The sequence below is a fragment of the Artemia sp. Qi Xiang Cuo genome, chromosome 12 (assembly GCF_049724085.1).
Source record: "Artemia sp. Qi Xiang Cuo chromosome 12, ASM4972408v1, whole genome shotgun sequence".
Classification (NCBI taxonomy): Eukaryota; Metazoa; Arthropoda; class Branchiopoda; order Anostraca; family Artemiidae; genus Artemia; species Artemia sp. Qi Xiang Cuo.
In genome coordinates, this window is record NC_142805.1 from 51,044,435 (window position 1) to 51,069,999 (window position 25,565).

A 25,565-nucleotide genomic window follows, 5' to 3' on the forward strand; every position below is an offset into this window, starting at 1 on the left:
ATTCGACCATGGAGATTTTCATAGTAGACTACTTTTAGTTTCAAGCCATTACCCTCAAGAAATCACATTAAAAATCACGCTTTTTGGTGCCATATGGTGTTTTATGAAGGTGTTGTCATCACGAAATTGTAAAAAGTACCAAAACACCTCTTTACAATGTTCCAGAACCATGGTTAGTGCTGGAGAAATAGAAAAAAGGAGATTTATCAGCGTTTCCAGCTCTTTTTCAAAATTCATATAAATTTGTTTCTGCAACAAACTTTTACAACTAAAGTGAACTAGAATAAAAGCTACCATTCCTGAATTGGCAGTAACGATAAATTCGTTTCCAGCTCTTTTCCAAAATTCCTATAAATTTGTTTCTGCAACAAACTTTTACAACTAAAGTGAACTAGAATAAAAGCTACCATTCCTGAGTTGGCAGTAACGATAAATTTTATTACGAGACAACTTTTTTTTGGTTATTATGTGCCGTGATTTGCTCTGTACTTGGTTGCAGCAATTTCTTCAACGATGAAATTCAAGTGCGTTCGGGCCCTGGCCAGGAAAAGTTTTTTCTTGTTATACATTATATTTGCCTGTTATTTTCCCCTATATATGATATTTGCATGTATTACATATTCAAATATACAAGACATAAGGATAAATTATTGTTTTTTTTTAGAAAGGGGGAGGAATAGTATTGCAATAAAATGGCATAAAATATAAAATACGTCAGACTTAACAATCAAATAAAGAGTATTTCATTCGAGTCAACTTTTCTTACTTTTGATAAAACGAGCTGAGTTACATTTTCATAGTATTAACTGAGGAAGTTGTTTTCAATGGGTGTTAGTTGAATGTTGATTGGGGGCTGAGTTGCATCGGAGCTGAGTGTTGAGTTGCATGGAGGTTGAATCGAACGAGGGCTGAATTAAACGAGGGCTGATTTAATCAGGGTTGTGTTGAATGTGGGTTGAGTTAAGCGGGTGTTCGCTTGAACGAGGGTTAGGTTAAATGGGCTAGATTGAGCAAAGTTGAGCTAAACGAGGGTTCAGTTGCATAGGAACCATTTTTCTTTAGTTTTCATATTAGTTATAGCTGGATAGTTCTTACCTCTTAATGTTGTCTTTTATGTCTTTTAGCGTAACTAAGGGATATAAACGAGTTCTTATATCTGTTTATTATAAAATTCTAATATCTCTTTTCAGGAATTTCTTCTTCCGATTTATTTCTTGGCCATTCTGATCATAGTTAAATTGGCCATCCCAAACCCAACATACCCAGAAATAACAGAAGAGCGAGGATATCCTGCTTGGACCATGAATAGTATATTGAGCCGTCCAGGCCCACCCCTTTTATATACCCCAAACACAAACGAGGCAAATCAGTTTATTAAACAGATGAATGAAACTTGGTTTATGTATGTAGAAAGTTTGTCAAATTCTACTGAGGAAAAGCTTCTGTTTCCTCCTATTTTTCTTCCAATTGAGTCGGAAGAAGCTTTAAATGACCTGTACAACAGTGACTCTTCTGGAAATTTTACTTTGGCTTTAGTCATTGAGAAAAATATAACAGTTACAAAACAATATCGAATAAGAAATTCACTTGAAACGAGTGGACTGCCGAATTCAAATTCTTTAACTGTAAACGAGAGAGAATGTAGAAACGCTTACGTAGGAGATCCATTGGATTTTCCTTTGGACTACACCTGTCCGACAAATAACTACTATTACAGCAGAATTATGGGTCTACAGAGTTTAGTCGATTTCACCTTGACACGCGTAAGTTCTTCTTTTTTTATTTTCCAAATTTATTTTACCCTTTTTTATTATATCGTTGGGCTTATGGTCACGCGAAAAGTGGACCATACAAAAAGGGGACTGTTATTCGTGTATGTTACGTACGATTGACATATGTCCACAGGCATTCAAACAATATAGGAAGACCCGGTTTTAAGCCAAAATGTATTCCGGGATTTTGTGCTATTTATATGCATTGTGGATAGCAGATTTAATATCATTAAATAAAAGCCTTTAATTTATGGAGCGTGCTCAGTTTTAGCTCTATGTACGGCAGAATATTGGTTGATGTATGACATTCCGCCTGTTCGTTTTTGTTCCACCTGTTTGTTTCTAGCTAAATGTCAGTGATATTATTTGAATATGTAGGTATTGTAAATAAAATGACACTCGATGCATAAAGGGTACATCAGCTGCAGATAAGAGAGATAAGAAAAATCATTTATCTATATAATTAAAATATTTTGCTAAGTCATGAAGACGTGGGATTGAATTACTGCAGCAGAAAACTCTAGTGCAAAGACAACAATCTTAGAGAAAATTCTCCGAGATATATAAGCAGGTTGAAGATATATGACTTATGCTTTGCCAAATATAATGTTTGCCATTGTCAAGGGCTCAGACAGGCTGTCGGACGATCGTTTCTTCGGCTGACTACGAGATCGCTCCCAATCGGTTGTGATAGGGTGAAAGTCGTAAATGGTCTTTTTGGGTAGATATGGATTCAGTTGAAGCAGGTGTCCAAACAACATAACCGCATTCGGCTATTTAGTCAATAAGTAAAACTGCTTCATGAGCTGGGGCTACTAGCTAAACAATTCGTACCATCATAGACCTTCTATCTGCCTCAGGCTCTTTGACTGAAATATATCGATAATTTGGATAGTTGCGACTGAGGCTTGCCACGTCTCACCCTTGTAAAATATCACAAAGCCGAAAAGGATGTTAAAACTCTACAGTTCAGTTGCACTGATGATTGGCTTTTGCCAAATGTAGCCGCTCAGTCTTCCCAATGGAAAATACATCTTACATATTATTGCTTACAGCTCAGACCCAAGTGACCCATCTGAAGGAGTTATGAAACCCAAACTTTTGCACAATTTTGATGCTATTGCTATTCTCTAGACTGATTAAAGAATCAGCTGCCGGTGGAGACGGGTCAATGGCCAGGATCTTGTTATATTCTTGTTTATCTATATTTCATTTTGCTGTTTTTTTTTTCTCATAAAATGTAGAGCTCTTTCAGCAGTTGCTCCAGGGAGGCCAACATTATGGCTAAGTCATCAGTGAAGCTAGTGTCTGAGATGACACGATCCCTAAACTTGAGCTCCTACTGTGAGACGTGAAGTAGTTTTTTTTCATAATTTAGCTCGTGATAGCAATAAACAGTTCTGGGTCCACTGCACATCCTTGGTGCATCCGTGTCGTAATTTGAAAGGACGGGCAGTGACGGCCATTTACATGACCGCATTTCTCCGTCACACTCTACAGAGCCTAAAAAAGACTGCAATATTTCTCCGAAAGGCCGGTCAATTCTAAAATCTGCTATAGGGCTTGTAAATGGCCAGAAGTCGATGAATGTTATAAAGGCTTTTTGTCTAAACTCTGTGACCTTTTCCACTATTTGACCAATTCTGAAAAGCTTCTCAATTGTCGAGCGGAATGACGGAAAACCAGGTCGCTTTCATGGCTGATCCTGTCACTGATACCGACCTTGTTGTCAATTGACAACAAGGCTGTCGCTGGCTGTCACTTTTGGAGTTCTTCCTCTTCCATAAAAGGATGATGACATCCTTTTGGGCCCTTTAACCAGTCTTCAAGAATGTTCTCATTTTTCCAAATTATAGAAAACAGGTTGTATAGAGACAGGATCATAGCGAGCCGAGCATTTTTTGTCCTGAGCCATTTAACTGCATTCTTGATTTCTGAGGTACTGAAACGCTCGTTTGTTCTTCTATGTTCTTCGAGTTTTTAACAGCTAGGTTGGCTGGGACTATTATCAATTGTAACAGGTAAACTAGTATTGCTATTGGGAAAACAGAAGCGGTTCATCCACCGTTCAAGGCAAAAAAAAAAAAAAAAAAAAAAAAAATCATCGTCACAACAAAATATGCCATGCAATTACATTTCTTTCAAGTCGCACTGAAAGAGTTAAAGGATGAATCAGATTTATGATAATCTTGATTAGGACTACAGAACGCGTAATAGAAAAAATATGCACACTCTCTATTGCGAATTAACACGACTTGTGCCTGTAATACTGCTTCTTGTGCTTGCCCGCTTCTCATTTTCCCTTTCTGTCCTCAATATGCGTTACATAAATTGATGCATAACTGTTGGGGGTCTTGTTAGTTATTTAACAAACAGTTCGCGGTAACGAACTGCAAGTAAGGAGTGACTTGGTCCAATAGTAACAGAAACTCTAAAAATAGGAATTTCTTGAAAATTAATACATCGAAAGAATTGGCTTTCTATACTAATTCCAAATGTATAAAAGATTCATTAAGTTTAGTGTTATCGATCAAGAGCTACGAGCCCGAGAAAGTTTGCCGGATTTTTGAGAAAGGAGCTAAGCACCCCTCCCCCCCAAAAAAGCTTCAGGTGATCTTAATGAAAATCACACCGTAAGATTCAGCATATAAAATATCCCATATATGGAGGTTTCAAGCTCCTCTGTAAAAATGTGGAAATCTGATATATTTGCCAGAAGAAAGAATACGGATGGGTTTTTTTCTTCAGGGGTGATTGTATTGAACCAATGGTCATAGAAGATTGGGAGTGGTCTCATTTGAACCTTAATTGAAGGTTCCAGTGCCCTTGTCTAGTGACCGAAAACATTGGAGGGTAAATAGCCCTCCCTCCAACGCCCTATTTTCCCCAATGACATCCGATCAAATTTTTAAGATGGTCATTTGATTCAGCTTAGTTGGAAAGCCTGATAGCTATGCCTGTGGGGATAACATGACCCTCAAAGCCCCTGGGGACAGGGATGTAAGCTACGCAATTTCCCCATTGTTTTTGGGCAAACGTATAGTATTTGTTTTTGGGAAATATATGGCATTTTCTGAGAAGAACTTTTCTTGGGGGGGGGGGGGGATTTTCCAGAAAAAATTCTCCATGGAAGAGGGATTCCCGGCTTGTTTTGAAAACGGTCAGAAATAATATAAAAAATTCCAAATGAAAGTAAGGGGTTTTATCTGGGGGAAGGGGGAGGATTTTCAGGAAAGAGGGAATGATCCGAGGAGGATTTTTGGGGGGGTGGGGTGGAGAATTTAAGCTGGGTTAAATTTTTCACCGAGGAAATTTTTGTGTGGGAGGGATTTTACGTGGGAAATTTTTCACGGAGAGGGGAGGCTGATTTCTCGGCATGATTTGAAAAATAGGCCGGAATTCAATAATAAAAAAAAATTCAACTAAAAGTAAGGAGCAACATCAAAACTTAAAACGAATAGAAATTATTGCGTATATTAAGGGAACCACCTCTTCCTCAACCCTTGCTTTTTACGCCAAAGTTGGAATTTTTGGCCCGATCCTTCAAGAACGACTCCTGAAGCACAAGTGCCGCTCAATTGGCATAAAAAGCAGTTTTTTTCAAAGAAGTAAACAACTTTGGTGTGAGGAGTGAGGGTTGAGGAAGAGTAATCCTCCTCCTATACGGAGTAATTTCTGCTCATTTTAAGTTTTAATGTGCCTTCTTGCCTTTGGTTGAAAAAATGTTTTTTTTTTTTTCATTTAATTGTTGCGTTAACATCGTTTTACACACTTTTTTTCCGAAGAGGAGTCACTGTCCTCTCATTTTATCTTTATCCGTTATTTTTATAGCAGCATTTACTTTATAGAGGGTAGGGGAAACTAGTTGTGATTGGAACAAAATGAATCAGCGGAATATCCCTAAAGTCCTTATCGAGGATATCATAAATTTAATTTATCATGTAACTTTTTCAGTGCGCTTTGAAACAAATATAATTGCATGACATATTTTGCTGTGACGGTAATTGTTTTGCCTTGAACGGTGGATGAACAAAACCACCTTAAAAAATCCAATTCGTTTGATGAATTAATTGCCATCAATATTTCTGTTTTTAGGGTTTCACTCACTACTGGGTCGAGTCGCTCCTTACTTATAGTTCGTTAACACAAACTGTTTGATTTCTGTTTGTCTTTTTCTCTTACTTACGTGACAAACATGGTTTAAAAAAAGATCAAAAAAGGCTCCTCCTAGAGGAAAAAGACTCTCTGGAAAACTTACACGAATATTTTTTTCTGCTATATAAAATTTGTTCAGAAAAAAACAGTTCTTTTTTCTTTTTTTACTAAAAAGCAGTTTACTTTTTCAGCTTGAAACGCCTAATACATGGCTTGACCATATACCTAAAGTACAAATGGCAGGTTTCCCAAGACCAGCATATACAGACGAAGCTTCTCTTTACCCTCTAAGAGCAATTATACCTTTGTATATGACATTGGTGTTATCACAATTTATCACTTATTTACTTACGCTTGTTGTTGGTGAAAAAGAAAAGAAAATCAAAGAGGGAATGAAAATGATGGGACTACGTGACTCTGTGTTTTGGTAAGCATACAAAGTTTTTTTCAGTATTTTCTTAGTTTGCGTGTGTGAGGGGGTATCAGCAGAGAAGAGAGATCTCTGGTGACTCAAAAAACTGTTGTGCTAGGTGAATAAAAATTTCAGAAAAGGATTACGTTCCAAATTGGGGGCAAGGAAGGAGCTTTCAAGATCTTTACTTCAACCCTTACAAATTTTATTCAGATTTAGTTTACAGCTTTCTTATTTAGGACTGCGCTTCTTTTTCCTGTTCTTCAAAGAGTACGAGACGTATTTTAAGCCAAATTTAAAATTTGCAAGATTAGCACATATTTTCACAGAACCTTTCAATATTAATATTGAAAGATTTTGAAATCTAATATTAATATGTTGGGATGGAACATAATTTCATGAGAAATCAGTGCTATAGAGGAAGAAGAGTTCAAGCTTGAAGATGCTTGTTTTCTTCAAAACCCGTTGACAGTTTCTTTTGTCTCCTTTTTGAAAGTTTCTTTAATCTAAGATGACAACTTCTGGGTTAGTGATACATTCTTCATTGTTCTTCCTAATTTATTTATTTATTATTACTATTATTATTTTTTTACTTGCTGAATAGTTGGATTTCGAGCCATCTGTTTGTTGTTATTGAATCTAAATCTCGAGGTGTATACTACAGGGCCAAACCAAGGGCGAATCCAGGGTTTTTTTAGGGGGGGGGCGAAATAGGTTGATCCAGTAAACTTGCGTTAGGAGCAACTTTAATTAACGCAAGCTTGGGTTAATTAAGTAAATTACACTACTTTAGACTATGTTAGGAGGTCGCCCCCTCGCCCCCATGGATCCACCACTGGGCCAAAAAAATTTTGTGCACATACCTGATAGGACGTATTTCAGATATTTCAAAGTCTTAGAGAAGGAAATTTTTATAGACATGCTAATTTGATGCACAAGAAACCCGTGAGCCGTTCTTAAATTACATATTTTATAGCGTTGTGTCAAAATCCAAAGGACGGGTAGAGAGCTCTTTTTTTTTGAAGGGGGGGTGACAAGAAAACCGGTTAATAGTTCGTTATTTTTCTCATTTGATTGTCATTACTTTCCAGGTTATCTTGGTTCTTAATATATTTCCTTCTGGTGTTATTCCTTGCTACCGTTTCAACTTTGGTGCTATTTTCAATTGGAGTATTCCAAAACACCGATTACGGTCTTTTGTTTCTACTGTTCATTTTGTATGGGCTTTCAGTTATATCACTTGGATTTGTGATCACTGCTTTTTTTGATAAGGCCAGGGTAAGTTTTAGTTAAGATTATGAATATTTTATCATTAAAATAGAACTTAAAATAGTTAAACAAAAAGCAGAAATAGAAAAGAAACGAAGAGACGGTGTTGTAATTTTTTATCATTAAAATAGAACTCAAAATAGTTAAATAAAAAGTAGAAATAGAAAAGAAATGAAGAGACAGTGTTGTAATTTTTATCATTAAAGTAGAACTTAAAATAAATAAACAAAAAGCAGAAATAGAAAAGAAACGAAGAGACGGTTTTGTAATGTTTTATCATTAAAATAGAACTTAAAATAATTAAACAAAAAGCAGAAATAGAAAAGAAACGAAGAGACGGTGTTGTTATTTTTTATAATCAAAATAGAACTTAAAATAGTTAAACAAAAAGCAGAAATAGAAAAGAAACGAAGAGACGGTGTTGTAATTTTTTATCATTAAAATAGAACTTCAAACATTTAAAAAAAAAAACAGAAATAGAAAAGAAACGAAGAGACGGTTTTGTAATTTTTTATAATTAAAATAGAACTTAAAACAGTTAAACAAAAAGCAGAAATAGAAAAGAAACGAAGAGACGGTGTTGTAATTTTTTATCATTAAAATAGAACTTCAAAAAGTTAAAAAAAAACAGAAATAGAAAAGAAACGAAGAGACGGTTTTGTAATTTTTTATAATTAAAATATAACTTAAAATATTTAAACAAAAAGCATAAATAGAAAAGAAACGAAGAGACGGTGTTATAATTTTTTTATCACTAAAATAGAACTCAAAAAAGTTAAATAAAAAGCAGAAATAAAAAAGAAACGAAGAGACGGTGTTGTAATTTTTTATCATTAAAATATAACTTAAAATAGTTAAACAAAAAGCAGAAATAGAAAAGAAACGAAGAGACGGTGTTGTAATTTTTTATCACTAAAATAGAACTTAAAATAGTTAAACAAAAAGCAGAAATAGAAAAGAAACGAAGAGACGGTGTTGTATTACAGAAGGACACAGGCCCTTCTGTAAAAAATTTACCTTTGTATCAATTATGAACGATTTGGATTCTGCTCTTTATGCCATTAGATACAGTCTGTTCTGTTTTAATTCAGTCTGTTCTGTTTTAATGTTCATAAATATCACACCATTAAATATGCTATATTTCACTCCTACCTTTAGAAAGTTTTAGAACTGAAGTTTCTTCTTAAAAATTAGTTTGTTTTTAAGATATTACATGCAGAAAAGTGTAAAAGCAATTAAAGAATACAGATATGTTATTAATTTCATACCACAATATTACTGATCACTATTATGGATCAAGAGTCGCTGGTAGCGCAGTCGCAAATCTCTACCACATCCTCTAACCTACCTCAGAAGTTCAACAAGATATACAGAGCCCTGACTAATGAAGATATTGGGCCGAGAAAGTTTATTGTCCTCAAGCACTGCAGGGTTTAACTATCCGGTCCTCTACCATCATTCTTCTGGCTCTCAGTTGCTGATAACTATCCTTGTCTGTTTTATTAAGCTGTAAAAGTCCTCCTCCTTTTTAGTATCTCAATAATTTATTAAAGGCATTATTAAATATACGAAGAAACATCTAAACCGGCCATTTGCGAAGAAATCAAAAAAGTTATTTTCAATTTTTTTCTAATATAAAAAATGAAGACGTTCTGAAAAAAAAGAGAAGGAAGTTTAGCTACTAAACTAATGGCTACATAAAAACTATTCTATCATACTATATTTCGCTTATTAAGCGTGTATATATCTGCAAATTTGTCATTGATTCGTTTTATTGACCTTTTCCAGACTAATTAAAAAAAACTAAGTTTTTCTGATGGAAGGAGAGAGCGAAGATGAAACTTAAAATGAACAAAGACTGTTCCTCCACAGTTCATGCAAAATACATCTGCAATTTGAGTTCAAATACACTGACTCGTGATATTTCGCTAAATTTGAAGAATTCTGAAAAACGAATGCTTTACTAAAAACTAATCTTACTCGAGGTGTAGAGAGAATTAAAATTGTATGCTAAAATTTACTGATTTTAATGGACGGTGAAAGACGGTTGAGGGCCTTATAAATTATCCTTTTATCTTCTAGAGGGTACCCAGGGACTTCTCTGCTCCTATTGTGTTTTGTTTTCTCGATTTTGCGTTTTCAGTGAAGCGGTAGTTTTTCAGAATTTTACAAATTTAGGAAACTAGTTTAGGAGTCAGTTTTTTTTAAGCCGATATTGCAGATTTATGTCATTTAAAGTGTGAAACAATAACTTTTGTTAGTTTTAAGTTTCATCATCAAACAGTTCGTGGTAACGAACTTCAAGTAAAGAGCGACGGTGCTCAATGGTAACCGAAGTTCTAGAAAACAGGATTATGATACCAATATATACATCAAAATAATCAGATTTTAATGCTGATTTCAAATATATATGTTGCATGTTTATTCTTACCCATCGAAAGTTACGCAAGAAAATTACCTGAGAAACTTTGGCTGATTTTCGAAAACAGGGGGAAAGACCCTTTAAAAAATATAGAACATTAATGAAAATTACACCATCAGATTCAGTGTATCAGAGAACCCTACTGTAGAGGTTTCAAGCTCCTATCTGCAAAAATGTGGAATTTTGCATTTTTTGCTAGACGAAAGATCACGGATGCGTGTTTATTTGTTTTATGTTTTTTTTTCTCAGGGGTGATTGTATCGACCCAGTGGTCCTAGAATATCGTGGGAGGGCCCATTGGAACGGAAATTAAAAGTTCTAGTGCACTTTTTAAGTGACCAAAAAAATAGAGGGCAACTAGACCCCCTCCCACGCTCATTTTTTTCCCAAAGTCACCCAATCAAAAATTTTAAGATAGCCATTTTGTTCAGTATGGTCGAAAATATGATAACTATGTCTTTTAGGATTACTTAATCCCCCGAAGTCCCCAGAGGGAGGGCTGAAAATTATGAATTTTACCCAATGTTAACATTTAGTATTGGTTATTGGGAACTATACAGACCTTTTCAGGGGGATTTCTGGTAGTGGAGGGGGGAGTGGGTCGGGGGTTATTTGGGAAGATTTTTCATGTAGGAAGTTTTCATGGGGAAAGGGATATTGCTGCGAAGGGGGTGCCGGATTTCCCAGTATTATTTAAAAAAAAGATCAGAAATTAAAAAAAAACAAGTTTTTCAACTGAAAGTAAAGAGCAACATGAAAACTTAAAACGAACAGAAAATATTACCTATATGATTGGGTTCACCCTCTAGTCAATACCTCGCTCTTTAAGCCAAAGATTTTTTAGTACTTTCATAAGAGCTATTTATTCTAATTAACGACCTTTGTGATTAAGGGGTAATTTTTAAAGAATTGGAACAAAATTTGAACTTTAGCGTAAAGAGCGAGGTATTGACTAGGGGGCTTACCCCCTAATATACGTATTAAAAATATATGAATATAGAAGTTCGTTACGTAAGTTAATTCGTAAGTTACGTGTATTTATTACTAATCAAAACGTTTGTAAATAAAATTAAACAAGTTTCGAGAAAGCCACTTAACCAAATAAAATTAAAATTGATATGCAAATTTTGTTTTAATTATTCATGTACTGTAAGCCAAAATCTTCAAATCCTACATTGATTAAAAAACGTTCAGAAATTAAATAATAAAAAACAAGTTTTTTTTTAACTGAAAATAAGGAACGACGTTAAAACTTAAAACGAACAAAAATTATTTTGTATATGAAAGGGGCTGTCACCTCCTCAACATCCCGCTCTTTATGTTAAAGTTTGACTTTTTCACAACTCTATTTCTTTTAAACAATAAAAAACTTTAGCGTAAAGAGCGAGCCGTTGAGGAGGAGACAGCCCTTTTCATATACAGAATAAATTCTGTTCGTTTTAAGTTTTAACGTCGTTCCTTACTTTCAGTTAAAAAAACTTGTTTTTTTTTATTTAATCGCTATTTACTTCCGTCAGAAAGACTTCGTTTTTTAAATTGATTTTTTAATTCTTAGGTTTACACAGAATTAACCTTGCAGAAAGATTTTTCTTCAAAGGCAATAAACAAAAGAAGTCGCATAACCTTTTTTTGAAATAGATCATTATATATATATATATATATATATATATATATATATATATATATATATATATATATATATATATATATATATATATATATATATATATATATATATATATATATATATATATATATATATATATATATATATATATATATATATATATATATATATATATATATATATATATATATATATATATATATATATATATATATATATATATATATATAAACAGCAAAGTAAGCACTTATTATTTACTGCAAAGTAAGTGCCAATGTCTTACTTATGTTTTCAAGATCAGAACTGGCTTCAAACTTTGTGGGAGAGGGAGCAAGGCCAGGGTCTCTAGATGTATGTATCCAGAACAGTAACAAGAAAGTTTTTTGGATTGTTTGGAATGTTTGAAGCAAACTTTACAGGGTAGTAAAGGTGTTTGTAATAAGTTTGCCTTTTGTGAATCTAAGCCTGTTTCTACCCCTCAAGGGAAAGGGGAAGGGGTTTGTTGGATCACCGTCTGTTTCTCTTGCAGAATCTACATTTTAAACCTTTTTGTACCTTCTACGTATCAGCAGTGCCATTTAATATATATTGGTGTAAAAATTTTCGTCATCTCTTATATTTATAGAAATAATAAACAGAATAAGATTGAGATTGCAGATCAAGAAAAAACTCTGTTGATAAAGGGAAGAGGTGAGGGGAGTTTATGAGCATGATCGGAACTCTTAAGCCGTGTAATTAGCTGAAGGAGATAGAATAAATCCCGGAGAACTCGAATGGGACTAAGTTAGACTTACCGGGCAGTCTAAGTCTCTAAGAATGAGTATCCACAGGTGGTCCCAAATATTGAGGCCGTCAATCAATATTCGAGGTGAAAGTTTTATCAAAATAGATAAAAGACTTTAACGTGTCCATTAAATCCACAATAAAAGAATTCATATGGAATAGTAATTTAGTTCTTCTATTTTGATATTTACTAACCTTTAGTTTTATATTTCATTTATAGGTTGCTGGAATTTTCGGAGCCCTCGTAGTATCTTTTTTAAATATGCTCTACTATATTCAGGTGTTTGCCTCAGGATCTGATGTAGCCATTTTCTGGGGTCTATCCCTTATAAGCCCAACCGCTTTTGCATTGTCTATGGATAAAGTAAGTAGTTTTATTTATTGCAACCATATATTATTATTAGGTCATTTGGGAATTCAGTAGCTGAAAGTAATTATTTTTTTCATTTTATTTTACCTTTTTAATTTTTAAAATGCTATTTTAAATTTAAAAAGGTATTTTAAATATTATTATTTAAAGCAAAACGTTTTAATTTCCAGGCCTGTTGCACTCTAGGTTTTGAATGTTACTTTCAATTAGGATGGCTTTCTCTTGATTCTTTGAAAGTGGTTGAAGACGGTGGAGAGTTTTAACTTGAGAGATTTTTTAAATATTGACTACAAAGTTATGCATCTTTTTATCATCTTTTTTAGGTTTTCACTTTTATGAAAACCCTGATTTTTATCTCTCTCATTTCCTTCGATGGTATTGAAGGGTCATATTTAGTCGATGAAAGGTTCATTTGACTAGGCACTGTGCCATTTAATGACTTACGTGAGATGATTGGAGTATCAAGAGCCCAGAATGCTCATTTCGGTGAGCAATAACCCTTTGTATGAGATACAACTTGATTGTTTCCTTAAAATCGCTGTGAACTAAAGTGCTACACGACCCTTCAGTGTTTTATTGAATTTCTTTGAACGGTGTGGACCACTTAAAGCCCTAAAATTCAAAGCAACCAAAAAGGATTCAAATCTCTATAAGGAACCCATGCTTCTCGTAATTTCATTTATCCTTTCTCAGTTGTGTATTGTATTTAAGACACTGAGAATGATAGCCCTCGTATACATTGGAAGTTCTTGTACTTGGACAAGGAGCAACAAACCTAGTAAATAAAAAGAATATTTTTTAAAAACTTATCTCTTTTAACTTAAATGTACATTGATTAGAGTGAGATTCATCTTTTTTTTTCTATTTACTCCAAAAACGACGTTTTTTTAATCAAAGCTATTCAAGAGGTTGGCTTCCCTGACTTCGCTCTCCTGAATCTGTAATTGCCTTCATATAGAGCAATTCTAGCTGCTTCGAGGTTTCAGTCCTCCGTTATATAGTCAATGAAAATTTTTTATTATACTTCAGCCCAAATATTTTTAGGTGAAACAAATCGTAGACTTAAATAAGTGCTTAGGTCAACTGCGAAGCATTGTGTATGGCAAACCTACGCTGCAAGCGATATATTCGAGTATATTGTTTTGTCTGTCACAGTCGCAGTTGATATTGCCTCATTTCTTGAAATTAGTTTTTGTTATAGAGTGTTGCGTCGACCTCAAGAGGACACTGATTCAGCAAGGATATGTAATCAGTATTAATCACTGGTTTAGATAATAGGGAGCTTATATAAATTCTAGAATCTACATAAGTAATTACTTAATATTACATAATAAGTATACGCATAAAAATACTGTTCCGTCTTAAAAATAACTATTCCGTCTATTCTTATTCTGAATAAGAAAAAGTAACCACCGTGGGGCCCTTACCTGATTCGCATCAAAGAAAAACAAAGTTTGTCTCTTTTGCTTGTTTTTTTTATATTTAGAGCGTAAATTTGTTGTTTTTTCTTTGTTTTTCTTCTTTCTTTCTCTTTTTATACTCCTCTTGTGCATCTTTGTAATGTGTTGAGGGAGGGTGAACATAAATTATTATTATTAAAAAAATTCCTTATCACTACGATTCCAGTACCTTGAAATAAAAAAAAATATCAGGAGCTACTCCACTAATACTAGGGTTGCCAATTTCAAGATTAGGACTGTTTTGAATCGAGACAGCATTCATTAACTCTCGTATAAATAACGTTTACAATTGCTACTCGAAATGACTTGCGTCTCAAATATTAGTTATCCTAGTCATGATGATCTACATTACTATGCACAATAGTGGAGATGGATTCTCGTCTGATGTGAGCAAGAAGAAATTAAAAATACATTATTTAATTATTTGTCAAAATAATATTTTAATTATTCGTTTGTCAAAATGAATACAATTTTTCAGAATATTATTCAAAATGTGAAAATTACATGACTGATTTCAATACTAACTAGTATAGGAACTCAGCCATAAATATTTCTTAGCCCAGTTATTTTTCTAGGCTCTTCTATTAGACATTCAAGGTGTTGGACTCTCTTGGTCAACAATATGGAATGGCCCAGATATGCCATTTGCTGGTGGATTGATTATGGTGTCTTTGGATATTGTATTATACGCTTTCTTAGCTTTTTATCTTGACAATGTGCTGCCTAGTGAATTCGGTGCAAAACAAAAACCATGGTTTATCTTTACCCCTCTTTTTGGACAGGAAAAGCAAAGGTATTAATTTGTTAATTAAGTGCAACTCTAAATCCTAAGTAATAGGAGCTTCAGTGATGATTCAAGCAGTATAAGCAGTGTGGCCTGCGAATTTTTTTTATGAATATTAAATATGAATATAAAAATTATGAATATAAATCTAAATTGTAAATATAAAATATATCTAAATTATGAATATAAAATATCTCTAAATTATGAATATAAAATATCTCTAAATTATGAATATAAAATATCTCTAAATTATGAATATAAAATATCTCTAAATTATGAATGTGAAATATCTCTGTTGACAGAAAACTATGACAGTTCATGGTCTCTTCATGTTATGAAAAGATAAAAAAAGAGGCAAACATAGAATACTTCAATGGTTTTTAATTTAAAAAAAACAGTTGACTTTTGATAATTTCTTTTGTTCTAAAGTTTATTGTTCCCAAAGAATGGTGCTATTTAATTTATTTCTACTTTATTGAGGGGATTCAAATTAAGAATTTCACTGGTTGTAAAGTGGAATTGTAGCACAAAGAAAATCGATAAGTGAACAGCCGAGTAAAGGCGATATTACATATGTAGTAAAAATGTCTCTACTGGATTTATCTCCTACATCAGTAAATAAAGAAAAGGGTCTAAGTAGAGCAGTATATGCAAGAAGATCTAGACACAATTATAAAATGAGATAAACATGGCCAAAAGACGGTCCTGATAATATTTGTTGTTATCTGAAGAAGAAAATTCGTGTAATGACAGTATAAACGTGAAACGTCGCTCACATTTTGTAATTTCTTATTTTCGTATAATTACTAAATATTTTCTTAGAATTAGCGAACGACTATCTCCACATTAGATTCAATCCATACTATATACTCCAAAAGACTTTGAGTCTTTCTGGACCCAAATACCTCATACTACTAGACTCCAGTGTGTGTGTAACAATATAAAAAGCTACTGACTACATAATTTGCATTCCTTGCACATGATTCGCTACATGTATAATCTGACCAAAAAAGAGGCATATCGAAGTTGTTTATAAAATGTGGTTCGATATCTTCTCTTCTTCTTAAGCATTTAGCAACATGGATATCAATCTTGTAATCCTCTCAGCCGAAAATGTACCTTTTTTATTTATTTTTTCTTACTATGAATTTTTTGTTCACCAAAAATTACAACATAATTTCCAATGGAAAGGGTTTATTTCTCGTTTGCATGGAATTTATTCTATGGGTTTAGGTATAGGTACAACCTCATAAGACCCGCTTAGCAAAACACACTTAATACAATCAAAACTTATAAATACATTTGATTTCAAAGCACAATTTATGGCTTCCCCTTCGTTTCTTCTATTGACATCTCTGCTTTAATAAAAGTGGGGCCAAATCGGAGGGGGGGGGAGGGGCAAGGGTAAAATAAGATTCACTTCTGAAAAATTTCAATCACAAATCCAGTTGGGTTGAATTCGCAGTTTCAAGTCAATAAACATACACAAAAAAGCTAATTTAATAGTGCTAGTCAGGAAAAACAAATCAAAATGTCCAGGAGGTTATAAAAAATGTTATAACGTGTCAAAAATAGTTAAGACTTGGAAGATTTAAAGAAAACAAGCCAAATAAAAGCACGAGCCCAAAATTTTGTCTCGTGGCTGGAAGGAATGATGAGAGTGGGGACAGGAATTCACTTATTTAATATATCAACTATGCAAGGGACGACAGTTGTTTTATATCTTTCAGCAGAATTATATGGGTGCAAGGAGGAAATTTTTATTGAACCTGAACGAGGGAGGCAATGTCGGAGTGGGAAAAATTGACTAGAGAAAAGAGAATTTGCTATGGGTTTTTAGTGGGCATTGTTGGCGAAATGCAAGGAATTTTTTATTCTCCTTTCCTTGAAGGTCCCGTCATTGAAGATGGTTCTTAAGTACATTTCTTGGACTGACTCTGGTCTGTCCGACATTTCATCAGAAATTTCAGGACGCCGAAAGAACATGCCTACTCGAGGATTGGAAGTACAAACTAGAGGAAAATTCTTAAACAGTGGGTTCTAGGACATTTAAATTTTTGAGTTTGAGGAGCAAAAATGTGTCATTTGCGCATTTTATTATATCATTAATGTGAACATCTCGTTTTAAGTCACTAGAAGTGTTTCCTATGAATGTGTTGTGGTTGATTAATTCAAATGTTTTTTGTAAGTCTCCTTCTGCAATACTGAGCCAGGTATTTGGTTTTTCAAATGTATTACATATTGTGACCATAAGGTGAACAATATAGTGGGTGGTAGATGTAGAACGTAAATTTTTGAATTGTATTTGCTGAATATTTGGGATTATCTTTACTTTCAACCACTCAGCTTAAAAGCCTTTATATAGTTAAAAGCCTTTATATAGTAAAAACCTAATTTTTAACAAAATGGGAGCTTTCCGGTCTGTACAAAGGTGTTGAAGGACTGTCAGTCAAGACTATAATTATTTCAATTGGAATGTCTAGCGGACAAGTGCTGCACTTGTTTATGTTCTTTTTTTGTCTCCACGTCTATAGGCAAAATAACAAGGAAATGGACAGAGTTCAAATTATAAGGATTGTCAAAAGAGAGTGGAGGGAGGCTTTGAAATATAGAGGAAAGGAATTTGTTCAGATTATTGGCTCCATCTAAGGGTTATTCTTTGAGGTAGAAATCAATATTATTTTTGGTATTCCGCATTTTTTTTAAAAATTATATTATACCGTTATTTTGGCTGAGTACAAAACAAATCCTAGCCTATATTTTTACAATACCACAATTTGTATTTAAGTATCTCTTTTATATGTTTACGCAGATAGTTAGTTTTGGACGTTTTACCATGCTTCAGATGATTCATTTTAATTATAATTAATTATTTTTCAATTGACTAGTAGTGTGCAGTTTGTCGTTAGAACATGTTTTTAATTTCTCTCTGGAAAGAAGTGTAAGTGCTTTGTTTTAATCAGGTTTTGAAAATCTGAGGCCTTATCATCATTACCATTGCTCTTCATGAGAGTCAGCAGTTTACATTTATAATCTAAAATCATTAAGGCCATCATTGAAAATTGGTCGATAAGAGAATTCAGTAGCCGAAAAAAATATGATTAAATCCGGAAAGAGGTTTCATTAATAAACACAAATGGTAGCTTCCTCCTTAGGGGGCAAAGGAACTAATGGGCTTCAGAAAGTATGCATTTTTTGCAAATCAAATCAAGGGATGAATTTCCCTTGGTTGTTTGTATGTTTATTATATCTTTAGGTTAAGGGAACTAAAAAGGAAATTTAATTTTAGATCATTAATATCATCTACTAGAAAACTATCGGCATTTAGAAATTTACAGAGGACAACATTGACACTACTATATAACTGCTTGTAGAATCGCTGTCTTTGTGCAGTGTTTTGATTTCAGGAATAATGGAAGAAGCAAAACACAATTAAATTGAAAGAACGGGGTAAGACTTTGGGTGTATAAGTACCCAAACGATCTCATCATAATCTGAAAGGTTGGGAGCAGAAATCAATTTCGTGAAAGAGTAACTGCCTACAACTTGTAATTTTCTTCCTCCTTTTTACCTAGGGGATCGTCATTAGAACGAAGTCTTATGAATTGGGAGTGGTTATTAGTTTTCAATGTGTCAGGATTTGGTGTATGGAGCTCTGTTGCGGCAATTGCATCAATTTTGTATACCTAACAGTGAGCCTTTAGTTCAGTCAATTTGCTGAATTTCAGGATATCAGCATTTGCAACGAGGAACTTAGTGAAATTAAAGCGAAAGCTGAAGCGAGCAGTTTTTTTTTTTTTATTTTGGGATCCAGATGAGAGTGGAGGGGAGCCAAATTTCTTAGAATGGAAACTAGGGCCCGTTTCAGAGGTAGGAAAACAGAGGGGGTTGAACAGGGCCTGAGAAGGTAGCGGATAATTTTCCGAGGTATCGTTAACTTGGCAGGTAACAACAGTGGCCGGGAGATAATCTGTTAAATGGTTTTCACCTGGTGATATTCATGGTGAGAATAATGATTTAGGTCTGTTGAGAAAACTCTGGTTTCCAGGGAAGTAGGGAGGGTTAATGGCCGCATTTTGTATGGGAGAAGAGGTATTTGGCAAGACGGAGAATTTTTACTGGAGTAAGAGAAGATGAGATGGGGATTGTGGTTTTTAAAAGACTGTATATAATGTCCGAACAGGGAGGTTAGCCCTTTCCCAGGCACAGACAGTGGGAGTTGGTGAAAAATGGGGAAGAATTTATGTATGGCAAAGGTTTTATAATCGATGAGCTGTGTTCTAGGACCTTCGACGGCACTATGTCACGTGAGTATGTTACACTAAAAAAGGGTGGGTAGAGAGCGAGACGTGATTTTTATGATTTTCGTTTTTTACGGACTTGTGCAATTTTCTTAGCTGGGGTATAAAAAGAGTAGGTACCTTAATATTAGCGTTAGTGCAGACAAAAAATGACCACTAGGTGTGTATGTGTGGAGGGGAGGGTTATTTTCCATCCTTCACCCCCTCTCTCCCATATTTTTTTGGCGATCCCCAGATTTAAAAAATATCTTTTTAAGAATTTTCATTGAAAAATACTGTTTTTTGGCATTTTCATTGGAATCAATCAAGAAAAACTAAATTAACCCCTCCTCAAGACTTTGGGATTTCGACCCTTCCCCTGCATTTTTGCTTTTTCGTGAATTTGCGTCACTGCTTCAAACCCGATTTAGATTTATTGCTGTATCTAAATTATATCAAGAAAATTAATTAGTGTTCTAAACAGTGTTTTCTCATTCGTATGTATACTTCTTATGATATTACGGTTCTTCGCATGGTTGTCAATGGTACTCTATGTCAATAGTCTGTGCTTGAAATCAATAAAAAGTTTGACAAAGTACTTAATTTTACATGTACACGAATTTTAAAGTAAGAAAAATTAAATAAATCAAAAGGGAATACTTTCTGTAATTTAAGTATTTCTTTTTCAAAACAGCTTTTTATGATATATTTGTTATCTTATGATAATAAAACAAGGGTTTTTGTATCTCAACGAAATATAATTGGAAAAAACGAAACTCTTTTGGTCTCGTCCCCTAAAACTATCCTCAGCAGCCATGCAACTCGATAAGGTAGGAATAGCTGAGTGAGTAAAATAATCAACAGATTAAACACATAATAAACTTAACCAAAATTTGAAATAATATATTAATGCAGAGTGAAATAAAATACATCGTAATAGCAATACTCTATTGTAAAATAAAATAACACTAATCATAATTAAAAATTTTAAGACCTGTACAGACCAAATAAATATAAAACCTTATAATAACACTACAAATAAATGTCCAAATTCAATATACGCTAGTCAACATATTTCGAACTGCTTACAAGCTGTTTTGTTAAAAACTCTAGTTGGTTAGTAACTTCTCTGCTAGCTTCCGATCTCTTGAATTTCTAGATCTTCTTTTATTTTGCAGTATTAATTCTGTTGCTTCATTGTTTCTGTTGTATATTTTCTGTAAAAACAACCATTCCTAGAAGATTCCGATTTGGTCTTACCATCTTTGGCTCGCCATCTTTGTACGGAACGCCTATATCATTTTTTGTCAAAGAACTCTTGCAATTTTTTTCAAACTAAATTTTCATTATTCATTTTGGTAATAATTATTGAAATTTCAAATCACCTCTGTAATGGCTTATCACTATTCAAATTCTTTATAGTCAAATCAACAACTTTGATCTTTAAACACAAGTATTTGGCACCGAAATCGAATTGGAAATATAGTCAGTTTGTATTTTTAAAATCAGCTTGCTTTCCAAAATCCTCGGTTTTATCATCAATATCAAGCATATTGTGGACCAACCTTAAGAACAACCAAAGTGTTCTTAAGAACTGCCCTGTTTTCGTTGGTTTGAATATTGTCAGAGGAAAAAGTATGATCCGTCAAAGATTATCTCTATTTTGTCTTCAAGAAGAAATTTTATCGAATGTAGGTGATTAGAGAGACTAACATATCATAAAATTTTAGCATTGTTTCCTTTTCAAAGTAGATAAACACCAAAGACTTAAGTCTTAAAGCCTTGGAATTTGATATATTTCTTAAAGGGGCGAAAGCTGTCCAAGTCACTTGGCTATCTCTTCAATGTTAAAGAAATGTTGTGTGTTTAAAGAAACAGATATATTAGAGATCTTAAATTGTGGTTCACCTGAGAAAGGAGACTAATGGTTATCATTTAGTTAGATTCACTTTTTTTGTTATTCTCTCTCTATTTTTTAAATGATTTTTTATACAAAAATTCTCTTTGCTTTTTTCGAGAAAACGGTATTAACAACTATAATAAAATTCATACAAGCTTGTAAATGTTTTAAGCCGAACAATTTGTTTAGACAGTTTATGTTGATTTTACTCAATTAAGGCCCTTTTTTATCCTTTTTTTATCCTTTTTTATCCTTTTTTTTCGCTGCAATCGATTTGGAGTTACGGAACCCTCAAGATGAACAAGTGTTGTTTAATTTTCGGGTCAGTGTTGTAATTAACAGGCGTTGTGTCACATATCATAATGTGTCACCTAACATATCATAAAATTTTATCATTGTTTCCTTTGCAAAGTAGATAAATACCAAAGACTTAAGTCTTAAAGCCTTGGAATTTTATATATTTCTTTAATATCTACTTAACTTCTTTCCTGTCAAGTCCATCAAATTTTATTTGTCTTCGTTTGGCCGGATTTACTTTTTCAACTGGATTTTCAACTGGAAAATTCTCTTCAAAATTGAGTCAAATAAGATATGATTTTCTATACATTATTAAAATTTACTTTTAAGGGGGAGTTTATTTATTTTTTTGTCTCCAATTTTGTAGTTCTGAATAGGTAAATTAGTTCTTTCATTAAGGGTCTAAAGTCGAATTTTGTTTAACAACCTAAACAAAAGACTTTGGTCACAAACATGACAAATTTACTAAATACTAAATGTAAATATTTACTAAATGTAACTTTTACTTAATAAATTAAATGAAATGGCTCAGAGAAGAGAGAGCTGAAATTTTTGCTTATTTGATGTTTTTTTTCCAAAATCGTCCGTTCATAATTTTTTGGGAAAAAAAAAACAATTTTTCGCTTAGTGAAGACACACAAAAAGGGGTTTTCACTAAAATTAGGCCTTTGGTACCCAGGCAGGTGTTCCTTGGATTCTGGGATCGGCCTTTGACTTATAACTTATAAACAAGGTGGATATGCATAATAATATCTTCGTATGTATGCGTTAGAGCAACCATATTCATTTTCTAGCGAAAATGAATATTGATTTCCTAGAAGGGGGGGGGGGGATGAGCCAGTGGAAAATGGAATTTTGTTTCTATTTTTTTTTGCCTATATTATCGCTATTCATTTTCATTGCGCAACCGTTTTAATAAATAGTTATCTCCTAGTACCTTGTCTACATGGTGGTACTGTCGTACCGCCAAAATTAATTTTATTGATTTTTCTTAGGGTCAATGACCCGACTGGTATTCCTTGCCGGTAATACGATAGCATCTATATAACTTTATTGTTGTTGCTTTGTGTCACAATTAGCAAACACTGCCATCGATCTTAGATACCTTTAACCCTCTCGCGGGTGAATTTCGAAATCTTTCGGGATCGCATTTTGAAGACACTTTTTCAGAAATATATTCAGAAAAGACATAAAAATGAAATACTGTCAGTTTTGAAAGTGTTTTCATATGTGGACGTTGCCCATTACGGACGTGTGTGAAAACATTCAAAGCATTCAGGGCAAACAGGAGTTTGACACTATTTACCCTCAAAACGTGGTTTACGTTTACAGATCTGCTCGTGGCACCTCGATGCATTTTTCTTTTCGGATTTCGACGGCCAATGCCCTGAAATTCAATCCAACCTGACTTCTTTTGAGACTGACTAAGTCACAACCTGCTTTTGAAGAGACGCCCAGGACTTGTGCGCATCCTAACCATGCCCTTGTTCAAAAGCGACAGTGCAGCATATGCTTTGAATTCAAGAACGTCAGATTTGGATCTAAGCACAAATTTGAGATGAATAATCCAGGAATTTAAAAAAATCAACGTCAATGATGAAATAGTCGCATTACCACCTCTTGTTCCTAAAATTATTTCTTATAGTGTGATGTGAGAGAGTCCAAGAGGTCAACACCTCCCATGCATTTATCGTATTCTTTGACAGAGAATGGTCTTTCGACGCCTACTTTCTTCTTCTCTGAGCTACTGCATTTCTCTACAATATCAACTGGATGGTATCCAGCGTATGAGGAGCATAGGGCAACAAGGTTGTTGTGTTTCCAACGTAACACAGTGAGGCCTTCCCCTGGCGTTGCAAATGAGGCAAATCCTCGGTCTTTCTTTTTCATTTCTTTCCCTCCGACCAGTTTGTTCGCAGCGTCGCCAAGTCTGTTCGCACGCAGTGTACCGACTCTGTAAATATTTTCTTTTGCTAACGTTTCTACGAGAGGGATTGAAGTGAAGAATTTGTCGAAATACACCTACATATTCTTCTTTTCAAGACCACGACAAAGGCGAATAACAACATTACCATCTAAGGCATGTTCGGAGGTCTGAGTGCGAACTCTGCTTCTCTGTTAAGGCTCTAATTCGTAAACGTATCCTGACACACCAGAACGCACCCAAATCTTAGAGCCCCATTTTGTTGGTTTTGACGCCACATATTGTTTTAGGCTACTCCTGCCTTTGAAAGGTGCCATCATTTCATCAACCGAATTATATTCTTCCTCAGACAAGGCGGCCTCGTATGCACTGAGAAGAAGCTCGAAGAAAGGCCTTATCTTATAATACTTGTCTCAGCTGCTTTATTCCTGGCTTGTGAAATGTGGGCATTTACGGATATTTTGAAACGCTTGCTAGATATGTTGTCGGCTACAAGCGGTAGTCGCATAGACCCGGACCAATAATTTTCAAGCCTTGGATAGCGAACGTTGCTCATCGCCAATAAACAGCCAAGATAAATGTAGAGTTCAGCAACGGTAAGATCAAGTTCATAGCCAATTTTTCTCATATCGTAGCAATTAGACTCACGGACTATCATTTCCAGGATTTCAGAAGTCATCAACGCTTCGAAATAGTCAACAACGTCTGCCTCCTCGTTTAGATTTCAGAGGATGCTTAGCTCACCGGTAAAAGGGGGTACGCTTTCTCCAATAGGGTTATCCCCACTTACCTTCCATAGCCTTGCCCTCTTCACTTTTGGTTTCCTGGCAACACTGCTTACTGATGGCGTAGAATTGTCGTTCCGAACCGTGTCACTGCTATCTGTTCGTTTGGTTGATATATATGCAGCTGGTTGCTTACTAGAATAAGTTCTTATCCTTTTTGAGGAAGGTGGTGGCTCTTCGTCATTTGAATCGCTTTCAGATACAACCTCGGCACTCTGTTGAGTAATTACTTGTGACCGAAGGAAGTGTCTGCAACTTGAGATGAGACCCAGGTTGTGTTTTGACCGTCCTCTTCATCACTTGTAAGATCTACATCTTACGCTTCGTAATTGATGTCACTTTCCTCATCAAATATGATTTTGTTGGCTTCTTCGTCAGTCAACTTACTTCGCATCTGCAAAATAAAATTTACTTTATCATTATCATTTTTTTTCATTTTTTTACGGTAGACAACAAACGGGCACAATGCTCAAACGTGGACATAATGTACAGGATCACCATCTACCTGAATCAGAGTGATAACGTCAACTTCCACTGTCCTCAGACGTAGACAGTGGTGGTGATTCTGCATCAGGAAAGAATTTGGCGATGTCCTCATGAGTGGACAAAAAGAAGATGGCCACAAACCATAACCTAAATGCTTGTAAAACAAAAAAAGAGCAAGCAGCATATAGCAAATAGGCTAGTAAATTCAGGAGAAAAATTCACGCAACTCAAAAATTTCTGGGTTAGAAACAAAAAAAAATCAGAATTTGAACTCACCTTTTGTGTTTGAGTACAATTATTTATTCCTGATATTGACCGCCACCTTTTCTAGGTTTTAAAACTCTTCGGTAGATGCCTAGTGCAATACGATAGAAAGACCTATTAAGAAGAGATAGCACTGAAGTTCTGGTAGAAAAAAACAGTGAGTTTTAAGTTGGAGGTGGGGTAAGGCAAAGTGTCCTCAAAATGCACCAGCGCCCACGGGAGGGTTAAATATCCTCTTTACCATAAACTAGCAAGCAGCTGTCTAAACTTGAGATACAGAGAGACGCCATTCGGATACCAAAGAACTGACGATAGTTCTACCCAGGGTTGCCACCCCTAGTGATTTATAACTATTTCTAGTAATATTTTATACTGCCTAAAGAAAAAAATAACTAAATCAGCACGTAAATCAATAGATTACTGATGAAAATCACTAAAATCTATTGATTTTTCTCACCAGGTGGCAACCCTGGTCCTACCACGTAAATGGTCAAGAAACTTTGCAAAGAGGAATAGAAATACGGAATAATTTCGTTGGCACGTACATTAGGTGAACTTGTTGACATGATCACCTG

General features: G+C 34.4%; 1 protein-coding gene across 1 annotated transcript in view; it reads left to right on the forward strand.

Moving 5' to 3' along the window:
* LOC148946241 (cholesterol transporter ABCA5-like) overlaps nt 1–25,565 on the forward strand; it is a 133,365-nt gene that overhangs the window by 4,528 nt on the left and 103,272 nt on the right. The window contains exons 2-8 of the mRNA XM_089097644.1: nt 1,191–1,763; nt 6,119–6,354; nt 7,431–7,617; nt 12,661–12,804; nt 14,846–15,063; nt 20,884–21,025; nt 23,177–23,395. Coding sequence (XP_088953770.1) covers nt 1,191–1,763; nt 6,119–6,354; nt 7,431–7,617; nt 12,661–12,804; nt 14,846–15,063; nt 20,884–21,025; nt 23,177–23,395 — 1,719 coding nt within the window. The remainder of the gene's footprint in view (nt 1–1,190; nt 1,764–6,118; nt 6,355–7,430; nt 7,618–12,660; nt 12,805–14,845; nt 15,064–20,883; nt 21,026–23,176; nt 23,396–25,565) is intronic.